The sequence below is a fragment of the Molothrus ater genome, chromosome 10 (assembly GCF_012460135.2).
Source record: "Molothrus ater isolate BHLD 08-10-18 breed brown headed cowbird chromosome 10, BPBGC_Mater_1.1, whole genome shotgun sequence".
Classification (NCBI taxonomy): Eukaryota; Metazoa; Chordata; class Aves; order Passeriformes; family Icteridae; genus Molothrus; species Molothrus ater.
This window is the reverse complement of record NC_050487.2, coordinates 11,494,349-11,508,247: the sequence shown is the minus strand read 5'-3', so window position 1 is coordinate 11,508,247 and position 13,899 is coordinate 11,494,349. Positions and strand designations below refer to the sequence as shown.

The window sequence follows — 13,899 nt, the reverse complement described above, 5'->3', positions numbered from 1 at the left end:
ACTTGGGGTAGTTAGCACTTATCCTTTGTTTTTAAGTCTGCAGCTGTGCAAAAATCCAGCCTTGTGCCCCACTTGTGTAAAGCACATCTAGTTTTGTGAAGATTATTCTCTCTATGTATGTAACCTGTGAAATCAAGCCCATCCTAATTATTGCCACTGGTAACAGCAACTGTGGAATGCATAAAGAGAAAAAGCAAACCAGAATCAATCTAGTTCTGGGTTAGGAGCATATTCTCACATCATCAACATGTACTGCTGAAACAGAGCAGAGTGCACTTTAACATCCCATACTTAGAACCAATACGGTTAACTTTAGTTTGAAGAGTAACTTATGCAATCTCATGTTTTGTAAAAATTGATAATTACAACAATTCCCACAAACATAATCAGTCAGAACTCCCTCATCTGAGAATTTGTGACAAGGATAAAAAAACAAAGGTAGGATTCTTATTTTAAGTCTTCCTTAATTTTTCATACAGGAAAACTAATTTAGTAGAATTTTATATAATGAACCAAAGTCCTTTGATTTCAATGACATTTGGCTTATGCTATAAATGAGCAAGTTCTAAATATATCTAATGACAACAGAGTTAGAAACACTCAGTCTCTTACTTAAAATATAGTTGTGTCCCAATGGGATTGATTTTCTCTAGTTTGGAAACACTGACACTTCATGTTATTGTGTTAGATGATTTTAATACAAGATTTATCACTAAATTCTTCAGTTATGGAATAAATCTCTAGGGAAAAAAACCCTATCTGTTTTGTATTTCTGTGCATAGTACAATATACTGCTGAATTGGAATGCAGCAAAATTGCTCAGCACATAGGTCAAAAGAGAGGTTTTAATGTTGAGGGTATTCATAATAGGTACCTTAATTAGAACCCTGTGTTGCCTTACACTTGCATGAGTATGTGTCACCAGGTTCATAATTGCTCCTCCTGTGAGGCCTGTGTTTGGAAACACAATTAAGCTGCTATTTCTGGCCTGGCTGGGGAGGCTACACTAGGATTTCTGCAGAGCATCCAGCACTGGGATCTCCGCAGAGCATCCAGATTTCTGCTGCAGATGGAGCTGACCTCACCCAAAGCAGTCTGCAGGCTTTGGGAGCTTTCCTACTTTTTACTTGATATTTTTTTAAACAGCAACGCTTTTGCCTGCCCAGAAGCCCTGGGGCAATGGGAGCCCTTAAGGAATCGGAGCTGTTGTGTGATTCCTAACAGCACCAAACTGCTGCTGGCAAAGATCCATTCTTGCAGTCTGATGTTTCTCCTTTTTAACTTCCATGATTTTTACATGAATGCTGATTCCTCACAATTCTCTTTCAAGGGCTGTTATCTGCAAAGTTCCCTATCAGCTGTAAGAACTTCACAAAGGCTTTGGTCAAAACTTTTAGAAGTATGTTGGTAACAATAGAATTCTCACACAATAAGCTGCAAGAAGAAAATAAATACATGTAAATAAGGCATTATAATAGTCTAAAGCCCTTGCCAGCATCCTGTCTTTTTAGTGACTGCACAGCTGTGTTTCCATTACACAATTAATGGCTTTCCTACCTTCCAAAGAGACATTTGTACCAAATGGTAGCACAATGCAAGACATACCAAACAGCTGCCAATAGCTCATCTCTTCCTCATGGCACCGGCTGTGCACATAATTAAGGGCTAAAATGCCCTTTGTCAAAAGTTTTCAGACTAAATGTCTAAATCATGACTAGGATTCAAATCAGTGCCCTATCTTTGCACGTATTTTGGTACCTATATACTTTCATTAACCTACAATAATGAACTGGGGTACAAGTTTGAGGATCTTTTTCAAGCTTTTGACTTTTACTTCAGCTTCAGTCACACAAATTAAAGGAGGTATTGACCACACTATGCCTCCAGAGAACCTGAGAAGAGTTAGGAGTGTTTGAAAATTCCAAACAGACAATCAGTACCCTCAGAAGCCCACATTCATGTCGTAATTACTATTTTTCTTGTAAAAGCATTTTTCTGAGGTGCCCAATGATATGTCCCTAGTACACCCACCTTCTACTTTCCCACGGAATCTTACAGAAGCTATTTTAATCATTTCACTACAGATGCTTCATTTTATGTAAAACAGTCACCTGAGCTCTCAGATTTAAGTACAGTTGAAGATGTATCTTAGAGTAGCAATTTTAATTTCTGCTTGTTTTACTGTCTTTTTTTCCCCTTTGTTGATGTCAGTAAAACATCACCAATGAGACCATAAGTAATTTAGTAGACCTGAAAACACTGGAAATCTTTGCAGTACTTTTTCCAACAGTTCAGCATCTTCTGTTTCAGCTGAAGTCAAATTATGTCTCATTTATCACTTCTCCATGGAGCACTCTAGATTACAGCTTTAAGTGTAAAGGAGTGTTAGATGAGAAAAGCCACGTACTCTAATACTTAAGGGAAAAGTGTGGCACACAGAGCATAGCTGCTATTCACATTTCTCAGACTTCTTGTTCAAATGCATCTCAATTCCTGAAGAGCAGCCTACATCAGGAGGCAGGGAAGCTGTTTAAAGATGACTGTAGAAATGAACAAAAGAATTCCCAAAATTCCCAGGTACAGACATATGAATTTGAGTTACTTTTGCTGATTCTTTCATCCAACATATTCAGAAATGAGCATCATATCACTATGCTGTGAACAGTCATTATAGCTGAATAAGTTTTCAAGAAAAATGTTCAAATCCAAATCTCTTCCTAATTTTGAAACTTCTAATCAGAAGAGAAATAAAATAAAGCAATTAGGCTATAATAAAGGTTTCTATGATTTCAGGAAAATTATAGTAGCTTGAATTCTCACTGCATTTTAATTCAAAAGAGTTAAGGAAAAGTAATTTTCATCAGTTTTTAATTTATCAATATCCTTGACTTCATGGAGTATTTTGAAATCTGTGATCTATTTAAATAGATAATAAATTTTAAATTATTCAAAGATAATAAATTTTATAACCATCACTTAACACTGAATTCTTGGGTATTTAGTAGCTCTGCCACCTTTAGATCTCTCTTAAAACTATAATCATTTTTACATCCTAGCTTCCTAGCTGCTGTTGGAGTATGGAAACTCCCTGTTTTGATGCAGGAACATATCCCTGTAGGGTGCACTTCCCAAGAGAGGTGGCATTTCCCATGTTTTTGGCTAAATCAGCGCAACTACAGAAGGCCTGCAGGTACCTGCAAGAGGTGGATGACACTCCTTCAGCAGATATTAAATCAAGTGAACGAATGCAATATTGCCATCAATGATTAAAATTCAGTCAATTTTGCTGGAAGGAATTTGAGGATATAATTCAGCCTCTACCCAATACCTCTGTACTAATGTTATTCCCTCAAGAGGAAAGAATACTGTTTGCCATTCTGCTTTTACCCAGTCCTGTCATACTAACTTTATTCCCTTGAGATGAGAAGTGTTCCTTAAAATATCAGTATTTCAAAAATCTTACATTTTCCATCTCCCCAGCCACAAGGGGACTGTGGCATAGATTATGTTCATTTTCTCCTTTTGATGCTCCTTTAAGGAATTCTATTTTCATTGCAGGTAAGATTGGTACTTAGTGCGTTCCATCTTCCAGGTGCATTAATTACTTACCTAGAAAATCTCTCTAACACTCAGTGAAAATATAAGTGGTTCTAGAAAATAAATTGAGTACCAAAAGCCATTCTGGCATAGATTATTGCTCTAATTGGCTGGAACTTAACTGTGTGGGAGGAGGAAAGGATGGAGAGGAAAAAAGATCATGCTTTCCTTATCCACTGAAAAGATAAAACTAATGCAGCTATTATATCATATAAATTTTTTCACTTGAGTTAAAATAAAATATTGGTCTAAGGTAAACTCAGTGGTTACAGCAAGGCTTAACATACAAGTTGATTCCTTCCTCTGTCAGTGAGAACTGAACTGCAAGGGGCATTTTCCAGAATGATGTCCCAGGTTAAAAAAGGATTTTCTAATTTTTAATCTCTCTTAGTAATTTCATACTTAGTACTTTCATACAACAGCTGAGAGTAATAGAAAAGTGAAGCATATTTTATTAATTATGTGTTTTTAAATACATAAATATTATGTCAATTTTACTATAAATCTTTAGTAATAACCACTACTTACAGAGGAAATTACCAAAGCAAAGTAAATACCATTCTCAGTAATTCCCTCAGCTAAACACCTAAACCAAGTGCCTGGATTAGTTCTAAACTGGTGTTCTTGTAATTAATGCTCTACTCTGCAATGTGCTGTCATTGGTGATTTATTACAGCTCTTACATTAAAAGTATAACCAGATTTGTAGACTCCGTGGAGAGTTAGAAATGCCGCATTACAAATGAGGCGGTTTGGTTTTGTAACAAAAAAATGTCTTATTGCTACTTGTGTATTAAAATGGTTTTCTGGTAGCCCTGGGAAAACTAATAGTGGTGTATAAGCACTTTATGCCAATTTCATTTAGAGCAGAAAGAGGTTGGCTGTCTGTGTGGGTGACGAGGGAAGGGAATTTATGGTTATAGAGAAAATACTTCCAAACACTTGGAATCCAGAAGACTTGAATCCTAACTTTTTCTTCCCACAAAAGCAATCCCACTTGCAAGTACATGCATTCAACATATTGAGAATTTTTGAGTGGCATTTAAGCAGCCCCTGGAGCACCGCATTATCCTGGCTCATGGCCCCTCAGACAGGAGAGGATGTCACCCCACAGGCTGCTGTGCAAGGTGCAACTCCTTGGGGCACCCAGGGATTTTTAAATTCCAGCCTATTGCTCCTATTTTTCTAATTCTCATCAAAAGATCTTGACATCTCCTCTTTAAAATAACTCCAGAAACATCTGACTGAGAGGCATGACAATTTGGGAAAAGGCTCCTATGGAAGCTGTTTCTTAACGTGGTTTTCAGAAGATCTCTTTAGAACAAATTGTTTTGCTCTGAAGGGATTTGTGCTGCACAGCACCGACAGTTAAGTGCTAAATGGATGTCTCCATGGGCTCTGTTGAACAAAACACAGAAGCTGAGCACTAAATAAAACACTGAACTTAAATACACTAATAAAAGTAAGGCCAAGAGAACAGTGGGTCATTTTTACGCTATATCAGCAAGTGTCACGTTTCAAGAAAAAACATTCAGATATCACTCCTTTTATGACAATGACTAGTTCTGAAGCAGTTGTTTTATTTAATTTTTTCTAACTCATGGTGAGAAATTTGAATAAGTTGCAGTCAGTGAATAAATGTGTCATATGTGTGAGTGATAGACTTTTAAAAAAGAGAGCAAACTATGTGGGGAACACAGAAGACTCTGAATGAAGCTAACGAGCTACTTTTACCATTTTAAGGAGCTGAAGCTTTGATAATAGACCATATCATGCTTGTGCCTGGAATAGGAAGGAGTGGAGTCTGCTCTAATTTAGCTATTGAAATAACACCTGGATTTTTGCAACACAAAGAAGAAAAGGAGTCTGGATTTAATCTTCTAGCAAGCAAGCAGTGATAGTGAAAGATCAAAATACAGAGAAACTAGAGATAAGAGGAGAAAGACCAGCACAGTTCAGCAAAGACACATTAAAAAAAAAAAAAAGCCTCACAGAAACAAAAAAAATATTTGGGTTATATTTGCTCAGGGGGTAGAAAAGAAAAATTGATGTACAGCAATTCAATTCCAACATTGGAGGTATCTGACACAGATGCTGTGGCTGCAAATGTTACACCCACTGTGAACAGAGGCCAAGGAGATCAGCAGGGCTGTGCTGTGGGACATGACACATTCACCCAGAGAGCAAAGGAAAAATGTGCTGTTCGTGTTGAGTGCAAACACCCAGACAAGGATGAGGGATTTTTTTCTCTTCAACAATCATTTACTGAAATCAGCGTGGAACTTTGAAGTAGGAAGAAGCAGGAGGCTTGTAGTGAGTAAAAGTAGGTAAAGTTGTGGGGAAATGAAAAAGATGCACTAAACTGGATTTGCAAGAAATCCATAAAGATTGTATCTTGATGGGATTGCTGGGAGACAAGGGGTGAGAAGTTTAAAATCAGCTATACCAAGAAAGCACTCCAGGCAACAGTAAAAGCTTGAATTTAGTAGGATTGCTGAGAAAAAGTATAGAGCAAAGGCAAAGATATAGAAAAAAAACCTCTTTTCCTCAAAAAAAATGTATATTAACAGAAGTTTTGAAAATACAAGAAAGGAAATTTAGTTTAAGAATTTCTGATTCTAAAATGTGCCAATAGTACATCTACTTTAATTTTTTTTTGAGTGTTGAATGAGATTTTCTAAATGAAAAACAAAATATCATTCAGCTTTAAAACCTGTGGAGTACTTTATCTCATCCCAACAATTAAAGTATGCAGTTGTGGCTCCTCATAGCAGTATCCTTCCCTCAGAAGATTTTCATATATACACAGATATCTATTTTATAGAGATGTAGATCCTGTCATGGCACTCCTGATACATTTTTCTATTGTTTCAAACAATGCATGATATTGCCACAAAGACGTGGGATCATGTTTGCTCCCAAGTGGAAATGCAAGAACCTATCATAATTTCTATGAGTCACAAGATCCCAGACTTAGAAGTTTTTGACAACTGGTTTCTCTCATCTAAATATAATTCAAATAATTTAAGACTGCTAACCTGTAAATATTTTTTGTGCTTGTTTTAATGTCATTCATTATTGCAGCACAAAATGAGGGCTATGGAATGTGTGCTTGGGATAATTGATGGTGCTACCATGGAGTCCAAAATATCCTCCCATATACTAATGGGTTTTATGCCATTTTGCCTCTGAAATTTGTTTTAATGATTTTGACAGCTCTCATTTTTCCTTTGTTAAATCTTAGTGATTGTTACTGGATATTTATTTTTAGAAGAACAAACAAATAACAAAAAATACATAAGCCCACTGAGGACAAATAAAACATCTCCATAGTAACATTCTGGATAGTGATGTATGGCTGGTTGCAGACAGACTGACAAACTTCAGTTCTAACTCTGCATCAGGATCTGTTAGCATAGAATCCTGAGCTCAAAAATTACTGCAGAAATGAAATGCCCCTTTTTCCTCTCTGTGGTTATTTGGCAGCAATGATTGATTTTTTGCAGATGTGGTTAAATAGGAAAATTTATTTTATTAGTTTTAATATAATCAGTTGCAAATATAATCAAAAACATCCCCTCAAGGCAAATGAATATTTTGGCTTTGCTTGATTTTTCCCACAAGAAATTCTACCCTACTCATACATTTTAAGCTTATTTTATAATACCTTTAAATGACATTTTAAATAGTTTGGTTTGAAATTAGTATTGATATTGATGTCCATACAGTGCAATAAGAATTTCCATCTGCAAGACAATATTCATAGTAATAAGAAAGATTGTGCTATATTTTAAAGGGACAAGTTCTTAAAAGTCCATTTAGGATTATTTTTTCTCTCTAGGCCTTAGTGTACTCATACCCAGGACTGCATTATGCACAGCCACTTGTGTTACCACGAGCCATTTCCCAGGCTCCCCCTGTAAACATGAGTGAAGCTAATTTCCCTCAGCTTCCCTGCAGTTTGCACTGAAGCTCATATAACTTACTTGCTGTTTATGTATTTTACCAGTTGTCTATGTCAAGCTTTCATATACAAATCAGAGAAAAACCTGCAAGCAACTATGATTTTTAAAGCTAAAAGACACCTTGTGTCTAATTTGTCAGCAAATTAGGTGGGTTTAAAATCCACCCTTGAAACAGCAGCAATTTCTGTTCCTTTCATCTAAACAGTTCTGTATTCCAAGAGAACCTGGGATAATCAGTAGTTTGCTGTAGACATGAGTCATAATTATGTTCTTTCTCTCTCATTTAAGTTGTTCGAGTTCATGAATTTTTTGGCTGAGAATGTCATCTTCTGTTACATGGGACTCGCACTATTTACATTTCAAAATCACATCTTCAATCCTCTTTTCATATTTGGTGCTCTTGTATCCTTTGCTTTAAAGAAGTACATATCTCTGTATGTGTGTGTGTGTGTGTATATATATATATAAAAAGAATGCATGTTCCATGTGAAAAAAGAAGTCAACAAACAAACCAATCAGTTCCTCAAATACTAAAGATCAGTAAATTGTCAATTCCAAGCACAATCATCTATTACCTATATGCCAATAACTGCCCCAATGCATGTAAGCACATGTTCTTTGGACAGTTGCTGTTTTGCTCCTCTGCTATAGGCAAATAGATTTAAACCTGCTGGGGAACTTTTGCCAGTGGTTTACAAGTGGGGTGGGAAATTAGGACAAGTATTGGGACACATCTGTGGGTACAGGTGCAACACAAAACCTTTTTTCCTGTCTGGAGCCAGTGCAGATCCCCAAACTGGAGAGCTGCCTCCAGACAGATGTGTGCCATAAGCAGGACTTCCCCAAAACAACTTAAATGATATGAAGTCCTTAAAAATCACACAGGTCTGCTTTGCTCAGATCTTTCCTTCTTTATACTTGGTATCTCTAGCATACATGGAATTATTTACACCATCATGTGCCTAAGAGGTAAGAAAAGCTCTGCCATGGTTTCTCAATAAATCTTACTCCTAGAGCAGTATAGATTCCTTTCACAGTGACAATTTATTCAATGATTTTTTTTTTTCTCAGAGCAGCAGGACTCTGCTTATCACTTTTAAATGAACTGTAATAGCTTTGAAAGTTGGGAGCACACTGTTGATGTGCAGTAATTGTTATATGTAATTTCTAAATGAATAATCAGGACGGCATCAGAGCTGCAGGCAGCTCCTGGGGCAGCTGCTGGGTCTCAGACATTGCCTCTCAAACTCTACACTGCTCTCCAGTCCAGACCACTCAGACTGGGAGTGCCATAATTGAGCCACAAGACAAGGGAAGGGCAAAAAACGTGCAAAATGTGCAAAAAGCATATACAGGGAGCTCAGACTGCCTTTCTCTAAACCTGATAATGGCCTCATGGCTCCAATTAAGGAAACTTGGTATAGTTCCACAGAGGAGTAGTAAAGAACTTCATCAGAGGAATCTCAGCTGAGAAGGGGAAGAAAAAGCAAAAAGTGCTTGATATAGACAATATGAATCACCAGGAAATAAGGAAGTAATAATCAGGTCCAAAAGTAGATTTAGTCTCTGAAAATTGCTGCTCAAGGACATAATGCTCTCTCTGCAATTGATGATGGGCATTTTCCTGAAGAGCTGAAGATGAAGTCACATGTGACACAAGTGTCATGAGTAGAAGTAGAGTGATTGAAGTGAGATATATAATGATGAATATAAAACCAGGATGTCTGGGAAAGGCAGATCTGTGCCACTGCACAGGGAGCATTAGAACATGGCATGTAAAACTTAAAAAGATAACATCATATTTGTTTAATTACACCTTAAAAATAATTTTAGAGAAATATTTGGGTTAATTCTGGTTTTGTCGGTAGTTTGTCCACTATTTTCCTCAACATCTTACATTTTAGGTGGCAGTTTTTGTAGCAAGAGCTTCCAACATATACCCACTATCTTTCCTTTTGAATTTGGGTCGAAAACATAAGATTCCCAGGACCTTTCAGCACATGATGATGTTTTCAGGTAAGAGCTATTTTGGCTTTTTTGGTATTTCTCCTGTCCACATTTAATGAATGACAAAAATAGTCAACTATCACTACAAAAAAACACATTTATCACAAATAATTTGTTATCTTAAAACTCAAGGTCATCTCTCCAAAGCTACTGAAGCAAATGGATGCCTTGTGATCAACCTCACTGTGCTCTTTCCCTATTTTAATTAACATTTTGGAAATTCACTGCCCAGGAAGCCATTGTCTTTCAATCCATTGTCCCCCATCTGTCTACACTTTCATGACAATTTGGGAATACCATGTTTTTAAGCTGTGCTGTTTTAGAGGCACCTGTAGTATACTTGAGAGTATTTTACACAGCAGCAAATAAATACCCAACTTGGACAGTGTTAGTGCTCACACTCAGATCAGACATGGCCTTTGGCAATTCCTTAAACTTCTGGAGCAGTTTTACTTTTAAACCTGATCATTTCAATTCCACAGACCTCTTCATATGTATTCCAGCTTGATATTAAATTTTGTTGATTTTGTTAACCTTGTAGAATAATAAAAAAAAAATAAAATCCAGAAGAGGGAGCCATGTTCTAGTCTGATTTGCACATCATCCCCAGAACTGTTAAGGCTCATCTGGATTACCTATTTTTTTACTTGTACAAGCTAGAAATAATTCCACTTGACTTTCTAATGCTAGTTAGGAAAAACTCACTTATAAGCCAAGTATATCTGTTCAGTAAAAGACAGAAATGCAGATACCCCTACGCTATTGATGATATATTTTTTTAAAATTAGAAACTCAGCACATTTTTTGCTTCATTTTCCTGCTTTTTATGCAAAAATGTATTCCACATTTGTATGGATAAAAGTTCTTGATTGACAGCCTTGATGTAGAGGGATCCATTTAGCCAGATAACGAGTGAAATACAATGTGCTGCATTTCAAGCTCCCTCATCAGGAGTACTCCACATCAGGGGGCCTCATTTGTGCCTATGTAATTCCAACTCTCTGGAGAGCAACACAGCAGTTCATTTCTATACCCATTCAATCCTTCTGCTAAAAGCTGCCACTGAAAATGTCACTAATTCCGGCGAGAGCGGGGTGAGGGATGATGACACATCCAGCAGGAGCTGCCTTTCAGCCCAACTGCTCCCCTGCCATTGCTCCATGGGTAACCTGGAGCTGGAGATCCCCCTGGTAAGCCTAGCAGGTGGCCAGCTAGACAGCAGCATGAAAAATAGCTTCATATCTTTTGGTATCTAGTTCCTGGGCTCCATTTTGGCTTTTGGTTTGCATCAGCCAAAGTATAGGATGGAAAACCTTCTGAAATCTCTCTTATTCTTTAACTTTTCTGTCCTCGTTTTCTGCAATCAAATTTCATTCTCCACAGAACAGAAGCAGAAAGCAGCCTGCAGCCAGCTGAACGTGAGAACTCACACACTTTAGCTTTCCAGGACAATCTGGCAGCTGAGAACTGAAACAGCAGTATTGCAGGCTTCTAAAATATAAATTTTCAAGTTCTCAGAAAAGTATCTATTTCCAAAGATAAAACCCCCTCTATTTTGTAGAGAAAAATGTGTTTACATTATAATAAAGTAATGGCATAATCTGCAGCTATAATAATTAAGACTGTCTCTCATGCTGCCAGCAGCTGCACACTTCACAGGATGCACAGATTTTCTGTGTAATTCTATTTTTTAAGATGCACCAAGATTTGTGCTTAGTTACCAATAACATTCATAGTGCTATAAACTGATAAAACTGCATATAGTGATAAACAGGGAGGACAGTGTCTGCCAGGAGAGAGACACATTTCTGATGAGTAAACAAGACATTGAATTTGAGTTTGAAGGAAATTATCTACAAAGATCTGTAGCAACAGTCATAGAACAATTTGGGCTGGAGGGGACCTTTAAAGGTTATCTGGCCCCCTGCAATGAGCAGGGCTATCTTCAACCAGATCAGGTCACCCAGAGCCCCATCCAGCCTGACCTCAAGTGTTTCCAAGGATGGGGCATCCACCACTTCAGTGTGGGTTTTACCATCCTCATTGTTCTGGCATAGCATCAGGTTCTTGTTGATCACAGGGAAAAATGCCCTTCATTCACTACAGCATCACACATCCAGATGTGGAAAACAATGAATTTGGGGTTAGTTTTGTTTTCTATCTTATTACCAAATCCACCAAACATTTACTGCTTGTTTTACTGCCACAATCACCAAAGTGATTGCTGAGAAAAATTGCTGAGAAAAGCAATTAAGGTCAGGCAAGTACACTGTTGATTAGCCTTTGATTAAACCTTACTCTGCAAAGAACTCTCCTGAAGTCACTAAGTTCTGCTTTTTGATGCATATCAATACAGTTGAGAAAAGGTGGAAGGGTTGGGCTTGGAGGTGGATTATGAAGGATTTTGATTTATCACATTCTTTATCTGCTTCTACCACTCCTCTAAAAATACATTACAGAGGGTGGATTCACGTCTACAACTGTTTTTAATCATGATTCCTGATAACATTCCATTGGAAATGAAAACTTGGTTAGTCCTTTATACAAGGACTAATGAAGTCCAGGCTTCTCAAATTAAGTTGAACATCAGCTAAAGTGAGCAGTCCAGCAGTCTCTGCTCATGTGAAAAAGAAACATTTTAAAGTCTTAGACTTTATAGCATCTTCCACTCTTCTCCCAGCATCTTTATTTACTTTTTACTCTGCTTTCCTCTTCTCTACAACACATAAATAGGCAACAGAGAGGCTTGTGGGACACAGTGCTACAGGGGTGGTTGCTGTTAATATAAGATTACAGCATCAGTGGAGCCTGAAAGGATGAACACAAATGCAGCATTAAGCCAAAAGATGCCCATGTACAGACAGCTATTGTGCAGGCATTTACATCTACACATTCATACAGACACAGAGGTGGGAAGTGGCAATTGAAGAAATCAGCTAAATAGAAAAGAAAGCAAGGAAGAAAAGAGCAAAAAACTATGGCTGAAACCAAAACATCAGGGCTATCCACAGAAAGTCTTCTTTCCTGGCAGATTCTTTTCCCACCATCAGCAAACATTCCAGCCCTCATGGGCTCTTCAGAGAGCTGGGTTTGGAGAGATGTTTGTGTAGGGTGTGGGCAAAGGATGGCTAACAGCCCTACAGGGCACACAGGTTCTGTTCTGGGGACTCTGGGGCTTAACCCTGGGCTGGTCTGCTTTGAAGGCTCTGACCCATTAGAGGGTATTGCTTAAAGATCAATCTCTAATGGCTGGCACAAAAAAATATCTGTTAGGAAATCTGTGATTCAGCCCAAGGATGAATGGATTAACACAGATGAGGAGCTGCCATCAGTGCACCTCTGAAAGATGAGGGGAGAGAATCTCTGCTAATGGTTCATCAGAGCTGGTCCTTCTGCTGCCCCACTCTGTCCAGCGGGAGCTGAGGTACCAACATCCACTGCATCCAGTCATCCCACTGGGCTTTGGTGGCAGTTTTCCCTGAAGTTTTACAGAACATTTCATCTTCCTTAACTTCAGACCATTTCAATAGCTCAACATGTTCTGAGGTTGTTAAAATTCCCTTCCTTCACTTGTATTATTACTTGAAAAGTATTTTGAGAGATGTATACATATATATATAGGCGTATAGCAGTGCTCCTTGCTTCTCATTAAGTCTTTACATTTTAAGTGTATTCATCTGCTTCCCACTGCTTTAGTTGTTTAGTTTATTTATTTTACTTAAGACATGTCTTTAGTTGAAACTGAATTATCTCTTATAGACCATGTTGAGCCTTTTATAAATGAAAAATGCAGAGAAGTCACTCACTATTTTTCTGAACTGAAGAAACAGCCAGTCCACTGCTCAAGAAGACATACTAATTAACTTTTATATCTAAATATGTGTGTGTATATATATATATATATATATATATATATATATATATATATATATATATCCCCTCTTACAAAAAGAGGTGTTCTAGATTTAAAATTAAAGGTGTGCTGTAACTGTGGGAAAAAACATTTTTTTCCAGGGAAATGTAGCTGTTCCAATCATCCAGATTACCACTGTAACCACTGAAATAAAGACCATTTCAATAGTTGTTCATTCCCTCCTTAGTTTAAAATGAGATTATACTCTTTCCCTGTTAGAAGATAGTAAAGCACTGCATCCTCAGAGATGTCTTTTACACAAAAGCAAAGCCAAGGAAAGCCCAGTGTCTGCCTGCAGGGTTTTGAACCTGCTCCACTGAGTATTTTCAGACAGTGCAACCCCAGTCTGCTTCTTCCTTGCAGAAATGGCTTTGTGCTGTTCCCTGCATAAACTTCTATACCAAAAAATTGGAAGCTC

The 13,899-nt window shown here is 37.5% G+C and overlaps 1 protein-coding gene across 2 annotated transcripts in view; it reads left to right on the top strand.

The window, feature by feature from the left end:
• The window catches only part of SLC9A9 (solute carrier family 9 member A9), a 171,102-nt gene that overhangs the window by 87,731 nt on the left and 69,472 nt on the right, over nt 1–13,899 (top strand). For both annotated transcript variants that reach the window (XM_036388794.2, XM_036388793.2), the window contains exons 10-11: nt 7,850–7,963; nt 9,466–9,577. In XM_036388794.2, coding sequence (XP_036244687.1) covers nt 7,850–7,963; nt 9,466–9,577 — 226 coding nt within the window. The remainder of the gene's footprint in view (nt 1–7,849; nt 7,964–9,465; nt 9,578–13,899) is intronic.